The 17,625-nt window shown below is 35.5% G+C and overlaps 2 protein-coding genes across 4 annotated transcripts; one reads left to right on the top strand and one right to left on the bottom strand.

The window, feature by feature from the left end:
* Positions 1-372: 372 nt before the first annotated feature.
* On the bottom strand, positions 373-2,415 carry LOC105341536 (uncharacterized). The gene is made up of 3 exons (XM_011448103.4): positions 2,282-2,415; positions 1,454-1,634; positions 373-511 (listed from the first exon to the last, which is right to left on the bottom strand). The coding sequence occupies exons 1-3, from the start codon at positions 2,321-2,323 to the stop codon at positions 399-401; spliced, it is 336 nt and encodes a 111-aa protein (XP_011446405.2). The 5' UTR covers positions 2,324-2,415; the 3' UTR covers positions 373-398.
* A 1,173-nt stretch (positions 2,416-3,588) lies between these two features.
* On the top strand, positions 3,589-16,116 carry LOC105341537 (protein madd-4). Of its 3 annotated transcripts, none has more exons than XM_011448107.4 (17): positions 3,589-3,814; positions 4,129-4,209; positions 6,075-6,233; positions 7,920-8,153; positions 8,283-8,433; positions 9,015-9,150; positions 9,318-9,519; positions 9,675-9,813; positions 10,655-10,748; positions 11,542-11,672; positions 11,842-11,946; positions 12,313-12,442; positions 13,207-13,417; positions 13,724-14,527; positions 14,856-15,041; positions 15,249-15,390; positions 15,805-16,116. In XM_011448107.4, exons 2-17 carry the CDS (start codon positions 4,162-4,164, stop codon positions 15,906-15,908), a joined length of 2,976 nt encoding a protein of 991 aa, XP_011446409.3. In that variant the 5' UTR covers positions 3,589-3,814; positions 4,129-4,161; the 3' UTR covers positions 15,909-16,116. The 3 variants fall into 3 exon arrangements, with proteins under 3 accessions (XP_011446409.3, XP_065944669.1, XP_011446408.3); XM_066088597.1 differs by having other exon boundaries at positions 3,951-4,209; XM_011448106.4 differs by lacking the exon at positions 3,589-3,814 and adding an exon at positions 3,842-3,913.
* The last annotated feature ends 1,509 nt before the right edge of the window (positions 16,117-17,625 follow it).

The raw sequence follows: 17,625 nt of genomic DNA, 5'->3' as shown, positions 1-17,625 counted from the left end.
TTTTAAGGAAAATGTGATATATACATGTAAATGTAAATTTTACATGAAATCCACAGACAAACTATGTACGTTTATCAATTTCCTTGCGTTTGACACGGCGCCGTGCTTCAGTAAAAGATGGTTTCTGCTTGCGAGAAATTTACACCATGTCATTTTTTATTGCTTTTCTATCGCACTTGAATTCAAGTTTTAAAGATGATGCACCGAATGTTAGATTTCATCATATACAAAGTGTAATGTTCAGATAACATTAGAAGTCAATCAAACGATGCTCGATTTTAACTGTGGAATGGGTTGGATAAGGGGGGGGGGGAGAGGGCATCTTAATTGCATATTATAAATATTTGATGCGTATGAAAAGAAGAGAGCGCATGATTTATAAGATAATTTTATTGTATTTAGTAAGATGTTGAGTTAACTTTGTGCTCGCACAAGCCGTACATAGTGGAGCCCATGTGTTGTGTCTCGACAGCCGCCCCGTGGACATTAGCGTAGCTCTCGCAGTACAAACCTGTGTGAGAGAACAAAAAAGTTAAAAATTTCAATCTTTTGAGCATCCAATTGTTTGCGGCAGTTCTTATACAGGTTAGATTCCAATCTCCACTCTGACGCATTCTGAATTATCACTGTGATTCATGCTCTAATATGTGTTCTTTAATTAGAGACTTGTTTATCATACCTGCCAAAGCGAATTTGGTTTATTATTTTCCTTTTTATAAACATTTTGTCGTTTTCAATTCATTCTCAATCGCGGCACCTATTCTGAGCGCGGTATATACAACTCGAAATCTGCTAAGATTAGCGCTCAAAATAAGCGTTATTAAAACCGAATACCCGATAGTTAGCAGACGTCTATGTCAATTTCCATCGTCTGAAGCCTTGACCTTCCCCAGATAGGTTCTATATAAGTAAATTTTGTTTATTGTGATAAAATCTCTTTAATGTTCGCACGTAAATGGATAGGAAGACTTGACCTGTAATGGAGATTCTTGTGTACACTTATGTTTGTGTCTGCTTAAATGCCGTTTCTTCGTTCGCTCTTCGTATTAAAAAGTCATGATTATAGTATATAAAAGATTGTTAGCGATCGACGAACATTGAACAAATAGAAACACTACAATTTTTATTTTAACCAACAATATAAACTGCCCAGTCCTCATAAGCAAAACTGATTGCACATCCATATTAACTGAGGTGATTTAGAACTTTACGGGGACTTTTCGTGAATATCCTTGAAATATTTAGGAAGAAATTTGAAGCAATTTTGGGTGAAGAAAGCTTGGCCCTCTGCTAAAACAATAACTCACGAAGCCAACCCCTAGGCCTGTGTTAGTAAAAAAAATAAAAAGAGCAAAGTACGATATTATGAATATGCATTATGTCTAATATACATATATGCATATAAGGTATCATACATATGCATAGATTAAGACTAATCAGCGATAGTGCTCACCGCTTCCGCATCCACAGCTGTGGTGATCATGTCCGTCCATGCGGCATTCCTGGAGGTAGTGAAGGTATTGGTGTACACAAGATTTATCGCCGAATACGTCCGTCATACAACATCCGCCGGAAGAGCAGTCATCATCCGATTTACATCCGCCTGATCCAAAAAGACTGTCAAGAAAAAAGGCCTGCAAATTCCAGAAAAATGGTTAAAGGATCCCTCATCATGAATGCAGTAAGAAACACCGAACATTCTACAAGTATTGAACGAAAAGCTGGATTTATTCGCGGCCGAATATTTTGGTTATTTTAATAGTCGCAAATAATTTAAGTGTCTGTTTCTAATGCGTTTGTCATTGGCTTCAGCGATTTTTTTTTATTCCTGCGTAGACTAAGATCTTCCTTTCGTCACACCAATATGCTGTAACAATTCGCATGACGTTTTTGTACAATCTTTTCTTATTTAGGAGCAACCTTTAATGGAATATGTCTGGTAACAACAAATCTAGTATATAAACTGCGTTGGAACAGTTTACGCTTGTTGTAAACCACGAACTGTCCAAAAAAAGTCTACAAAATGTAAATCTGTATGTATTCAGAAGCGATAGATTAATTGCTTATTCAACTCTTAAAATGTACATCTTTGACTTTTTTATGCAATGTTATGAATTGAAAGTATCCACTCTTTCGATAGATGGGGGTGTTTCCAACTTTGGGTAGCTTATTTTATGTGTAAGCTTTTCTGTAAACCAACACCGTGAACCAATTTAAAAAAAAATACCTTTTTTCTATTTCTTGTCGTATATCATCAAATCCAATCATTCTAGTGACATACCTGTGAACAGGCAAAAACTGCAAAACAGAGGAAGAGCTTCATCTCAAGGAACAAACAATTAGTCGACCAAATTCTAACAGTGAGAGAAAACAGGTGTGAAATGTTACGACCGAAAACCGGAGCGGGATTAGGTATTCTTGAGGTCAATAATCGGCGGAACGAGATAAGGTTTAGAAGAGAGAGTGATGATCAATTTACTGGAACCAGGAAAAGGGTTTTTAAAAAACACTAAAGAATACGTACATTTTTTGCTTGTTTCTTGTCAAGATTATGCGATTTTTCAATTTGGTTAAAATGTGCGACAACAGAGAAAATAATAAATGTACCATATAATCAGGCAATCAATTAATTTATCAATTTATTGCCATGGACTTGAATGTATGTATTTTGCTGCAACTGGTAGTTTAACTTCTTTTATATTATATATTATTCATTAATAAAGATATTTATATATTTTTATTGTATATGATGCATACATACTGCGCTTAAATACATTTTACCAAAACTGGCAAGTGCTTATCTTATGTATTTGTAACTTATGTATATTTGTGATTCCATTGGGGAGTGGAAGCAGTTGAAGGGATCGAGGTCTATCGAAACATAATAATGAAACAATTTTTTTTCTTCATATAAATTCAAGGCCAGGCAGGCAGCAATTATTTTTTTGAAGCTTTGTTGAAATCTTGTCTTTCTGCTAATTGTATATCAAGGCTGTTAACCATTACGCGGTCTCTTTGTATAGTTCTAAGCGACAGTCGTTGATCCTTGATGATCGCTTTGGCAAGGTTCAAGATGTGAGGTCTTTGGCAAAACCGATCTTTCGGGTTGATGTCAAGTGTCTAGATACAAGCCTTTTCCTTGACTCACGTTTCTTTTGCGATATCTTTTGTTCTGCGATAATGAATCTTTTGTTGCGTTTGATATCCTAAGTGGCTTTTTATCGTGGGTATGCAACATGGAGGTAAAGAAAGCTCGACGATGCGTTTTAAACGCACTCAATCGTTATGCAGTTGTCCAAATTTTCAATTTTATTTTTTGTACTCGTTTATTCTTACGAAACCCCGTGATATGAAAAAAACCATAAAAGCATCACTCAGTATGCCTATGTTTCTAAACAGAAATAAAAGTCGAGGAAGTTTTTATTATCTGCCCCCTTGTAATTAAGAGTCATATGTTTTGCCTAACTACATCTCCAAACCAGATAAATGAAGCTCTTGTGCTACTACCTCCCCAGTTTTCCGCACTTAGAAATGTTTATCGCGAACTGGCTTCGCCGTGTTTGCGACACCGTAAATATTTTTAAATAGGTACATTGCGTAAGAAAACTTACACACGGCGGGCGGAGTTCTTCATCTATTGGATCTTATTCGCAAAAGTTTTTATTTAAAAAAAAAATATTTTTTTGTTAGCGGTCATCATCCGATTTTGCCGTGGCAATGCCATTAGCAGCAGAGTCAGATATCATTGTTTTGATCTGACTTGTCTATAAGAGGACAGGGATGAGCTCTTCTCTATTATCATACAGTTCTAAGGGTAATACATTCCGCGCTGGTTTGTTTATTAACACGGATCAAGTTTTTACTATCATTTCATTTGCAAGTCTCTTCTTTTGTGAAGGCCGGGCTTACAAAAGTATGTATATATATATCTCGTATCTATCAATTTAAAGGGCCTCCCTATGCCTTCTGGAGACTTGAACAGAATTATCGAGCGAGAGAGAGAGAGAGAGGAGGAGGAACGAGAGAGTGAGGGAGAAAACAGAACTAGTTCCACTCCGGTGGCAGGGGCTACAGGCTCGCAAAGATGTGACGGAAAAATCCAAGTTTATTTTTTTTTCTTTTTTCTAGTAATCTACCCAAAATGACGGATTCTATATCAAAATGAAGACTTTGTATGCTTATTTATTCATATGGATTTCTATGTGTACCGTAAGTAAATTTTTAGTTTATTTTTTTTCCCTTTAATGTTTATGATGCGAATGTTTATGTAAATGAATTTAGTTTAACTTCGGTTTCAACGGTGAAAAGGCGTCGCTAAAGAACATTATTTGGTCTGTTTTGAGAAGACATTTCAAACGTGTATTGGAATTCAATAGACTATAGGTGGAACTTATACAAGAATGTTTACTTTAATCATTTTGTACATTAGCGTTTAATCCACAAATTCCAGTGTTGTAATATTTTCGGTTTAAAGTTTATCTTTGCAAATTTAAGACTAAAGTGCATACATAAATGTTATTCTTGTCTTTCGCCTAAGTAAACCGCAGGTATTCTATATGAAATTGTGTATGTTTAATTTACTTGTATATCACAAAGAATAATTAGACCGTATACTAGTAGTATCCATTAAATTTCGTTCTCTCCCTCCCCGTTTTTCATATGCGAGAATATATGCTTAGGAATTTCAAGGTCTTATGACTTTCAGATTAACTTATTTTTGACCTTCTAAATGTCCGACTTAAGTACTTCAACAACAGAAATTGAATAGTGCGTATATTGTTATAATGAACATTAAAATATGGAATGGGGAGGGGGGGGTGTTGACACAATCTATTTAAGCAAAATGAAGCTTCATATTGATTACATATGTATTACGCATATATATTTTCCATAATAAGTTTTCAAAAACACGATTATTTTATGCATGACAATTGGTGCATGCCTGCGTTTTCTTCATTCATAAACGTATAATTTGGTAATTTTGCGCTCCTTGCTTGACAAAAGGTGTCAGACGACAGATTTTTTTTTTCTTTGGGTAAGCTGGAAAAAAAAAATTGAAATATTTCTTTCTCTGTAAAAGAAATAAACAAGGCCGAAGAACTTGTTTTCACTTCACGATTTCTTCGCTTGAAATATATGTTCACATCTTTTTGTTGTTATTAAAAGACATCATTAGGATGGGAAGGGGGGGGGGGGGTAATTCAAAAAGAATTACATGTACTGAAAACCTCAATAAATACTACTTTTTTTTAAGAGATACGTTTTGCTCATTATTTGCTTTAAATTGAGTTATATCTACTTTGTCAAAGTATGTCCTGTTTTCCCCTTAGAGTTTACTTTCACACATCTTTATGGATCTGAAATCCTAAATCTCGCAGCAACCCACGAATGATAAGAATTCTTGTTTAAATTAGCAACTTGATAGTTTATACATATTGTTGCTAAAAATAAAATCTTTTTTGAAATAAAAAGAGAATTAAAAGAAACAAAGTCTGATAATATATGAGGCTTTAAAAAAAAGACCAACGTAGATGTTGATATTTTCGTCTTTTTCAAAAGATTTCGTGATATATATATTGCAGACAATATTATTGTTTTCATAAACCTCCAACTCTTAGTGTCGCAATAAAGCATTTGCGATATACATTAAGGTTCTGCATATTGTTAAGATTTTTTGATGGCGTAGAGGGAAATCTAGTAAAACTTTGAACTTAATCAAATATGCCGATAGAGTATACACTCAGCAATTACTTATGATTGCGTTTTACATATAATAATAAAACCACCCAAATTGTCAGTTGCCGACCGGCTGGAGACAGAAGTTTGTCTTTATATATACTGCCCCACCAAACACGCAATCTGTCCGTTAAAATTTAATTTGGAGTTTTTATCAAAACCAAGATTAACATCTTTTCTTGTCCATACTAAGCCGAGCACTAATGTTCACGTATTAAAAAAATTATCTGATTTTCGTATCCTTTTTTATATTTGTATTTCATTTACTTTCATTTATCTATATAACCATCAACATATACATTGGATTAAATGGGGAGGGGGTCGTACTTTCTCCACAGGTATCATGTGACGATTGGGCTCCTTGGACACAATGGGGTACGTGTTCCCGTACCTGCGACGGTGGCGTCACCTACCGCACCAGGCGGTGTCGCAAAGATTCGCCGATGAACCGGGGATGTCGGGCCGATGACGTTCAGTATAGAGCTTGCAACATGCAGGTAAATTAAACCAATCAGACAGCACTTTGGTTTGGTTTAAAGTATTGAGTGAAAACCTTAAAAATCAATGAAAAATTATACGAGAGTGTTTTAATATGGGTGGAGCGAGATGGTCGATAAAATAAAAAAATCTTAAACCCATTTTCAAAAGTCTCTCTCTCTCTCTCTCTCTCTCTCTCTCTCTCTCTCTCTCTCTCTCTCTCTCTCTCTCACAAAAATCAGATTGTTGGCAAAAAAAAGAGTAAGTTTTTTCGATTTTCGTTCCAGTAGAATACAACAATGAATTGCCAATCCATGTCGAAAATGTCCTATTTAAATTGCTCGCAATGACATCGATCTAAGGATGTGATAAATACATATACTATAAAATACAAAGAAAATTCCTGTTCTACAAAGAGTCTGTACATAGCTCAAACAATCGGAATGATTTGCAAAAGAAACTCCCACACAAATGTTTTAAAAGAAGTTTAATTCTATATTTTCCCCCTGTAGAATATGAAGTGCATTGTATTGCATTATCAATACCAAAGCAATTGTTGGTCGTGAAGATCTTATCTAACTTACATGAGTCTAAATCAATAAAATCTGTTTGGCATCAACAACGTCACTCTAATTTGATTTCGAAATAACAACGAATTGCATTTCTCCAAGTGTTTGTGATTTATACTTTTAAAGTTTCAATGCAAATTCCCTTCAAAGTAGAGGTTATTTGGATGTAAATAAACCGATTTTTGATGTATCGTTTTGGATATATCTCTCCGAAATAGTGTATATACATGGCAAGATGTTTTGTCTTAAAACAAACAATATCAGACCTTTGCATAAAACAACGGAACCCAAACAGAAGCGGTGTATGTTTATCTTGGGAGGAGAGAATATTTTGTTTATTGTAAGCACAAGCTTTACGCGATGATAGTCAGTCCGTCCTGGGAAGACCAAAAAAAAAATAGCTGGTGTAGATTGTTAAAATATCCTGCCGAAGAATCACGTTGTAATTTATGTTTTCATACCTACCCGCCCAGTTTCATTTATATTCGTTTAATAACAGACAATGGTCACACGGAGGTCACACTAAAGAGCGATTAACCCTCCCCAAAACCAGGCATTCCGTGTCGGGTTTCAATTAACCACATACCTTGGAAACCATTATATCGTGTGTTACAAGATATGTTTTTTTTCGTTTTTGGGTAAAATCTCTCTGACACCCAAGAAGAATAGAACATGAATAATGGCCATGTTAAACAAGAAAGTAGAAGTGAAAATCGTGGCCCGAACACCGGTTGCTGGGTACAAGGTCGCGGAGTCGCTGATCGTACCCGCCATTCTGTGAATATTTTCACGGTGATCTTGGTACCACAGGCACGAAAGTGATCAAACTTGTAGAACAAACTGTAGTTAGGGGGAGTTTTTGACAAATGACAACTCACCTTTGCAGGTGCGGGTGTGGTTTTATGTAATGTCGTTGGGGGATATCTAACAGGCATGGCTACAGGGTTTTGACCCTTGCTTTTTCGACCATGGGTTTTGGTTCTCGTTAAATGTTTTAAATTGGAAAAGATCGCGGAAACCCACACTGCTGATTATCGAAATCCATCAAAATGGAACCAAGAAACTTAAAAATGTCTCTCCTTCTAATTTGTCATTGTATGTGGAATAAACTAAGAACCATTTTTCTCTTTTATTCAGGAATGTCCAGGAAATGTACTTGACTATAGAGCGTTGCAATGTTCAGCGTTTAATAAGAACCCGTATTCAGGAGAGGTGCTAAATTGGGTCCCATACCACGATTCCAAGAACCCATGCGCCCTGTATTGTCAGGCCGAGGGACATGACGTCATCCACCGATTGGCTAATCATGTGGTTGACGGTACAAAATGTCGGAACGACTCAAAGGATATGTGCATCGACGGAAAGTGTTGGGTATAAAATCTGTAATAATTTTACTATCGTGTGCATTCACTTCCAAAATCCCAAACAAGAAAAACATTTTCGACCATGCATATATTTTTTTAAGTCTTGCTCACAGAATCGATATTTTTGTACATGTAGAATGTGGGATGTGATGGTATACTGGGATCAAAGAAAGTACTGGACAGATGTGGGATATGTGAAGGAAACAATTCGTGTATGTCCCGACCGACACCGAAATTTACGTGGTCACTCTCGGGATACGGTGAATGTTCATCGACTTGTGGTGTAGGTAACCTGCTCCTTTATGTACTTTTCAGTCTTGGTTTTAAGGGGGCTGGGTGAAAGCAGCCATTTTTTGAACTACTGTGGTTTCATTAATATTCAAGGGTATCAATTTTCGTGAATAAAGTGAAAATCACAGTTTCAAAGATTCGTAAATTCGTGGCCAATGATTCTATCAATACAAAATGTTAATAGAAAATTCACTTCAATGAATACTTAATTTCGTGGATCAACTTGTTAACGAAATCCACGAAAATTGGTATTCCTCGAATATTGATGAAACCACAGTATAGCAATCTCCTTTAGAAGAACAGAAATTTATTAAAATTAAGAACCATTTTCTTACATATTTTTGGAAGCTACAGTTCATGTAAAAAAAAAATTAATATCTAAAATTTCAAGATAGATCTAATTTGCAATTTGTTGACCACACATCCTCCGTAATTATTGATCGACATAAAGTTTATGCCACTGTTAACCGAATAAAAATCCTTTTAAATAACTGTTAATGTTTAAATATTGATGTTTACGAATACCTCGACAACCCACGTCAAATTTCTGTAAATTAAAAGTATGCTTTATATTAAGGATACAGAAGAGCAAGGCCGGTCTGTATTAATAGGGCATCCGGGAAACGGGTCCGCAACAAAAGATGTCGCTCTGCAGAAAGACCGAAACAACAGACTCGGTCATGCAAATTACGGGACTGCAAAGGAAACCCAATGTAAGCCCCCCCCCCTCTCTCTCTCTCTCTCTCTCTCTCTCTCTCTCTCTCTCTCTCTCTCTCTCTCTCCAAAGATATACAAAGACCTTATTGTTTCAATTAATTAAACGTTGTGTATTGAATAATAATACAAGTGTTTCAGTTGTTCTTTCTTCATTCGCATCAAGGTATAAATGGGTGTTTGGCCCTTGGAGCAATTGTTCCTGCGCAAAGAAGTACTCTTGGAGAGCCAGACGATGTGTAATGTTCTTTTCGAATTCCACACAAACATACGTCAGCGAAAAGTTTTGTGACACCCGAACACCGGTTACCAAACAACTTTGCGATAAAACACTGTGTCCTGTTTGGCATGTCGGACACTGGGCACCGGTACCTTTCATTTTCACTATTTGAATATTTCGTATATTAAGCTTTTTCTTCGTATACATGTAACTAGCCTTTCTCTCATTTTGATGAAAAGTATTATTTTATGGTGAATAAATTTAATCAAAACCTCATGTTTGGGCTTTTTTTTCTCGTTTCAGTGCTCTGTAACTTGTGGAAACGGTGTCCAGAGGAGGGGTGTCGTCTGCCAACACTTCGGAAAAGAGTTCTGCGACCTAAAATCCAAACCGATAACGCTTCGATCTTGCAACACGTCAGTCTTATGCTTTGTTCAGAATGGTACGAGTCAAAATTCAGAAACATCGTTTAAGTATGCAATTTGCATAAAATGTTCTACAAGGCATGTAGATTTAGTTCTCGTGTAAGAACATGGGAATAAACAAGAGAAAATCCACACCCTCATTTAAGCTACTAGATAAAACTTTGTTGTACCAAGCGAACTGAATTTTTGTTTTACATAATAACCTCCTTGGGGAAAACGATCTTTATTTTACATAACTCTTCGATTTGGGTAACAATAAAATCTGTTCACATGCTTGCTTGACATTATAGCGAATTTTAAGGGTTTTCTCTATATGTATAAGTCATGCAGATTACATGCTCAAAGGTACGGCGTTGAAAGATGAAGCGGCATGATATTGCATTCTTATTGTACATCTATGCTCTCAAGTTAACATAATAAACTTTCTGTATGTAGATGTAAGATATCTTTATTTCAAACTCTCGTCATTTACATACCTCTATAGTATTTAGCAATTCACGCTACATTCTGCAGTATCATCATATTACTTAAACTTCAACGATCACAGCATATTGTTAGTAAGAATCGGAGAAATATCCAAGGTGATAATATTTCATGCGTTTACGGAATACCGTAATTAATGAATTAGATACAATAAAGTAGATACAGTAAATATGTTAAATGCGGTAACAATTGTGCGTTTATGTTAAAAGTTATAGTTGATTTTTTTTATCAACTTTCTATGCAATTTTCAATCCGAATACAGACCAAAATATATCGAAAAGGGGTTATCTTTTAATTGATTAACGTCATAATCAATATTTTTGTTTTATATTTAGATAATTTTATTTTTGTTCTCATTTTAAATATTTTTTAAAGATATACAGGAGGTGATCTTAGGGGAGTCGGACAGTAGTTCCATAAAACGCCTGCCCCCGCTGAAGAGTACAGAGAGAACAGGGCCCCGCCCAAGGTATTTGATATTAGCACTAAAGTACGAAAAAATAAAGAAAAATACAATCTATCTGCAAATAAAGGCGGCTTCTTCCCATTGAAACCGAAACCTCAAGCAAATAAGTATGTGTTTAAAGGCACAATGCCTCTGTAACTTTACGCTGTTGTCATTTTGAAATATCGAGTTTTTAAATTGTCGGAGGGTGGACCTAATATGTTGTAGGTCAACGTTTAAACTCTAGATGATAGGGAATGATTTGTTGGGGAGATATATAAAGTATGACAACTATTTCTGAGATAAAAGAGGGAGAGAAAAAAGGTGTTTCTGGTCCAGTATTTAATTTCTGAATGTTATTTTCTCCATTTAGATTGGTATAGATAATACCTAGGAGTAGTACGCAATGTTACAGCGTTACATCAGGGTTAATACAAATGTGTTCTATAGCCCAGAGTTACTGTACTACAACAGTGCGTTGGGAAAGATAAAATATCATTGAATATTTCGTAAATATATACAGTTAAAGAATGGCGTGTCGATCTGAAAGTCACCAGGAACCACGATAAAATTGGCATGGGCGTTTCGAGAACTAAAGATTTGCTCTTAACTTTTTTAAAAGAATTCCCCTGCTATGACGGGGGATCATAATAAGAGGTATACCCCCCTCCTTCCCATGGTGCTTCAATGTAGTACATCTTACATGTATGAGCTCTAGATAATGACTTAAAAATGTTCACAAACATCTAGGTGTACGATTAATCAAGAGATAAAAGATACAAGTTTTTCCTTACAATTTGTTTTATATTCACAACAGATTTGTGGCAAGAGAATGGCAGCCCTGCAGTGTCACGTGTGGTAGGGGCCGGAAATGGCGCTACGTCACCTGTCAAGTCTATGTCCCGCGCATAGGAAAAGATACGGAACTTCCGGATAAAGAGTGCAAGGGTACTAGTATTTGTTTAAATTTTTCACATCATTTGATTATAATTAATCATGAAGATTATAATTGTGTTTTATCTTTTTCCAGACAAAAACATACGTGAAAATGTAACTGGTAGACCAAGGGAATTTTTTATGATAGTTAGTATGTCTTAAATGTTTGTTTATTTATTAGGATTGAAACCACTGAATTCCTCTCCTTGCATCATACAGGAATGTGTGGAACAGTTTGAGTACCGTGTAGTGGGTATGACGCCGTGCAGCAGGAGTTGTTTGGGCGGTGAGTGGTTTCCCTGTAAACCTCAAAGAGAGGCTTAGACACAACACAAAACAGCGCTCCGACATGACGTCATAGCACTTGTTTCCTTCCCTTTGTCACTAGATCAAAACTCGGTTATACAAGACTTTAATTCTATGTTTCCTTCATGCTCTCAGCAATTTTTTTTTTAGCAAGAATTGTAATTTAGGAAAATCTTCACACGCACTGAATGAAACGGCAAGTGCTCAGACGCAGTTGGGCAATTCCATTACCCTTACCAAAACAATTGGCCATTTAAATTCTATCAAAACCATTTTTTATGCTATATTAATATATTAATATATCAATATGTATATAAATACGGTCGTGTGTATGTGCTATTTTTAGGGGTACAGGAAACTATCGTTCGATGTGTTAGCATACACAACGGTTCCACGGTGGATGACAATAATTGTAAAGACGTCCACCTGGTTCCTGTGGAAAGAAGAGTTTGTAACGACATCAATTGTCCACAGAGGTAACTACTAGTATATATCTCCCCACAGTTTGTTGTCTTTACTACCACCTTCATCCTCCCCCCCCCCCCCCCCCCCCCCACTTTTTTTCGTACACGGAAACTATCATTCAGATACAAGAATACGCAAAACGCAACACGGAAAAATCTTGAATGGACGAATAAACCACAGGGGCCAAGCCCGTTTTAACATTAATTTCAATGTAACCATAAATAAAGAAATTAATGTTAAAACGGGCTTGGCCCCTGTGGAATAAACAAACAATATTCATGCGCGGATCCAGAAAATTTTCTGAGTGGGTACGATCGAGGGATATATAAATTTGGTATGGGGCATATTTTTGGTCATTTTTACTATGTAATTAAAGATATTTGAATATTCAATGGGGTACCCCCGACCTTTCACCACTCTTGATCCGCGCATAAATATATCAGACCCCATGGCCTCACAGCCTGCATATTGCGTTTTATACATGACGCTGTTTTGATTAGTTGTATGCTTAAAAAATACTTGTTATGAATACATACATGTAATGTATGTAAATATAATCACCAAAAAGTTGTTTAAAATCCTTAAATGAATTTGGAGTACCAGGTTGAGTTCTCCGTTGATCATGGGTTCATTTATGCGATGAATTCATTTTACATGTTTTGTAAAATTCATTTTAGTTGAGCATTGATATTTAAAACATAGTATTTTTTTAAACCCATTAAATATATTGCATTTCAAATGCCCCTCTCGTACAATATGTTGCTTTTGTGCACAGATGGAAAGTGGGAGATTTCGGGATGTGTTCAGTCAGCTGTGGCGGGGGAATCATGCACCGTGACGTCGAGTGCATACAGGAGTTTGCTGTTGGCTTCCGGAACGCGATCCATCTTCCCGATTACATGTGCGAGCAACCCGTGCCAACTCGCAACCGGAAATGCAACAGCATCGACTGCCACTCTGAGTGGCTGTCTGGTCCGTGGTCGAAGGTGAATTACTATCATTACTAGTACATTTTTGTATGTATACTTTTTTGTGATGTACTTAATTGAACGAAAGATATATTCCGCCAAAACGCAAAATAAAGCACACTGAAGTTTATATCATTGATATAATATATTTAAAGTAAAAGTTCCCCGTACATATTAGATAAAATGTTTTGTTTTTATTCTTCATTTCTTATACAAGTTTGAAAAATCATTTTGTTCTTATACAAATCATTTATACTACGGAATTTATCCAGAAATTGATATTTACAATCAAATTTAAATTAATTTTGTGATTTGTATCTTCAGTGTTCCGTGACATGCGGTCAGGGATATCGGTCACGTGATGTGTACTGTGTGAAGAAGAATGCTGGGGGAAACTACATAAACATTTCGTCTACTCTTTGTGATTCGAACAAGCATCCCATGGATGTGCAAAAGTGCAATCAAACCGTCTGTCCAGAACCGAAACTACGCGCATTAGAAGTTCAGTTTTTTCAAATGGACAAACTTAAAAGAGTGAAACTCACCATTGGCATGACTGCAACTATTTTGCCAGGGACAACTGTTCTAATAAAGTGTCCGACGCGTGGGATACAATTACAGGATATAAGATGGTTCAAAAATGGGACCACGATCCGATATTCTAAAAGGGTCAAGTTAACCCGGAAGAGATTTTTGAAAATTAGAAATGCTATTCCAGAGAAAGACTCGGGGATATACTCCTGCAAAGCTGGAGCCTTGCAGTCGAGTACCCCTGTATCTTTCAGCAGTGTTTATGACATATTTAAAGCGACAATGCTGCGACAGAAATATATTTCTGGAAGTCAACCAATGAATTTGGTAGCGCGAAGTATTTCTACGAAACAGATGGACCCCGTGTCCAGGAAATATAGTCCACTTTTCCTGGTAAAGAGTGACTGGAGTGCTTGCTCTGCTACGTGTGGCGGAGGATTGCAGTCGCGAAACGTCAGTTGTGAAATCATTACGCGAGATTACTTTGAAGTGTTTCCGGTGAGATTCTGTACCAAGGCAGGACACAGTGCTCCGTTATTGATTCAGAGTTGTAATACGTTTCCGTGTTTGGAATGGTCTCTAGGGAATTGGTCCGAGGTAAAAATTCAAAATAAAACTATAGCACAGAAAAAATTAGAAAAAATCTTTTTTAAGGTACAATATACCTCTCAACCAAGACAGACAACTCGCACGTACTTACCTGGCTGTACTTCGAATTTCGGAAAACATATTTAATATTGAGTTAAAATAGTAATTCAATTTGTTTTTGCACGGTATGCTAAAATTGTGCGTATTTTGAAAATTCTTCAATAAAATCATTTTAAGAGAAAAGGCATTTTTTGCATAGAGTAATATGTACCGTATCAATAGAATTATTGTGTTTTAATTATTTTTTATGTAATAAAGTTTATGAAATGATTTTCAGTGCGCGGCTTCAGAGTGTGTTAGGGACAAAACCGCATTGATAAAACGAGAAGTCAGTTGCCTGTCAAACGATCAAGTGATGAACGACACCTCACACTGCGAGACTCTGGGTACAATCCCGCCCACAGAAATGGAGTGCTCCAACAAAGACTGCAAAGCCGTGTGGATTGCTTCCAAATGGACAAGGGTACTAAATCGTGTGTTTGTGATAAAATTTTAAAAGGCGGGGGGGGGGGGGGGGGGGGTTACAACTCGGTCAAATTAAAAAAAACAAAAACAAATAATCATTCGTGCGCATCACACTTAATGTTTTCGGTCTTATTTTTGTCCTTCCTGGGTTTGATTTTTAAAATAAAACGCTTTTTCTTTTAAAACATCATATTTTCTTACACAGTGTATTGGTGAGTGTGAGACGAACGGTTTCAAAACGAGATCACTCGATTGTGTGTGGTCTAAAACGAGGCTATCCGCCGGAAAAGAGTGCTCTTCTCTCCAGCGACCAAGGACAATGAAAATGTGCGAAATGGGCAGCTGCTGTAAGTATAAAAATAATATTTTTAATATAACGTACATTTTGCTTCTTATATTAAGAGAGCTGAATGGCTGTGCCATTTTTAGACTATCTTATTGATCTCCTTGAGAAGAAGAGCTCTATTTAAAGATAGAGGAAAGCATTCAAATTTTGAAGCTAACATACTGTCAAAGTTTAAGGCAGATCTTATATTGTTAATTTGTTGACAACTCAGCCCCCTTAAAATAAACATGTCAGCTGATCATTAAGGTCAAGATATTTTTCTCTGATCTTCAGCTGAAGCTCTGCCTTCAAATACAAAGTGTTGTAGTTACAATTTTTTGTGTTATTATAAACTGGAATGAAGATAAAATAGTGAAATGTTTTTTTTTCTGTTTATACAATTATATCTTAATGTATAATTTTTTTTTATTTTCAGCTTGCACGGACGAATCGGAATATTGCAGTGTGGTGAAAATGATGAAATTTTGTAAATTTGAAAATTTTCGCCGGAACTGTTGTGTGTCTTGTAAAAAGTCATAATGCTCTTAAAACTAAATGTATAACATTTCCATCCTACCTCAGAATCAATACTGTCAACAGAGTAATAGTTATACTGTATCATATTTTGAAGTGATAAATGTGCGTTTATAATTATGAGAAGAATACATATTTTACTTTAGTTAACAACGATCTGTATTTTGGATAAATGTTCAAGATATTAAAATGCAGTTACAACTTACCAACAAAATATAAACTGAAATTTTTTCTTCGAAAATCAAAGCTCGTTGCTTTCACATTAAAATTTGTTGCTGTTTTTTCTTCAATAAATGCATTTAATTTATTTGTATTTCATTGATATACAGCAACAAAAATATATTCACGATATGATTAATTTTTATTGCTTTGTTCTATTTTGATGAACTTTAATAGCATGCATGTTTTATTTTACCAAAAAAATAAAAATAAATGCGGATAATTAAGACGAGTTTAGTGTTATTTTTTGTGATCGGCTTCGGCCGATCACTATTGTGTCCATATGAGGCATCCGGCACACATTGTGCACACATTCCGCTTGCATAAGTAGTTCTTTTAAAAACTTGAAGTTCGGTTTAGTAGTTATGTAACATTTTACTCAGTTTTATTTAAATTCATTTACCTTAAGAGATGCAAACATACATAAAATACAGTTCGACCTTTTCATTCAAGAATGCACATTTTGTCTCACGCGTAAGAATTTCGATCGAAAGATTCATTCAGTAATGCAGTTGACCTCGATGAACTGACCTCAATCATAAGAAGATGATCCATGAACTGACCTCGATCTATTGATGTTGCATAATAGAAGCTAGGAAGACGGCTTATTTATAAACAAGATTACGTTATAATGCGACCTCAATTATAGCAAGTTATGATTGCATTCAATGTTTTTCAGTCGCATTAAATTATTTTAATACAACTCATTCTTTATATACGTGTTAATGCTCTGTGAAGAGCCCTACTCAGTATTCTAAAGAATAAGAAGATACATTAACATTTAATAATTACGTTAAAAATATAAAACTAGACAAGAAGTTCACGAACGGCTTTCCCCAAATTTATTTCGAAATTAAATTTGTTGACGGTTTATAATGATGAAATTATGGTATACAGATTCAAAATATTCTATATTTTGTAGATATACAGTACTTTTTAAAATTATTTTACATTAAACTGATCATGTTGATTGCTTCTAGCTATCAATATATCATTATTGCCGATCATTCCTTTAAAATGAATACTTGTCATCACCATGCATTAGAAAGTCAAGGATCCCGATTGCATGTTTTATTTGTTTTAGGAGCGCGCACACGTGTGTATACATGTATGTATTAAACAAGGACAAATAGATGGATCATGACACATTAGAAAGGACATAATAATGCTTAACTTGAATTGAAGAGTTAAGTTACTACGGATTTGCAGGCATGTTTACGTAATCTTACTAAGAAATTCTTCCTCAAAAAGTTCATTAAAATTATATTAAAGAAATTTTAGGACCATCTTTACGCAAACTTAAAGGTGTAAATCAAAGCCGTCTTGGAAATATCTTAAACCAAAATGTATGTATTGTCTTAAGCATTAATTTTGATTCGTGATACTAGTAATCAAAATTTGTAAACGACACATTTTGTATATAAAAGGGCTACGCAAAAAAAAGCATTTTTGAGGATTCAGATCATAAGTATAAGTGTTCATCGATATTACATGTTAAAATCAT

Source organism: Magallana gigas, chromosome 6 (assembly GCF_963853765.1).
Source record: "Magallana gigas chromosome 6, xbMagGiga1.1, whole genome shotgun sequence".
In the NCBI taxonomy this organism is placed as follows: Eukaryota; Metazoa; Mollusca; class Bivalvia; order Ostreida; family Ostreidae; genus Magallana; species Magallana gigas.
This window is presented reverse-complemented; position numbering and strand designations above follow the sequence as displayed.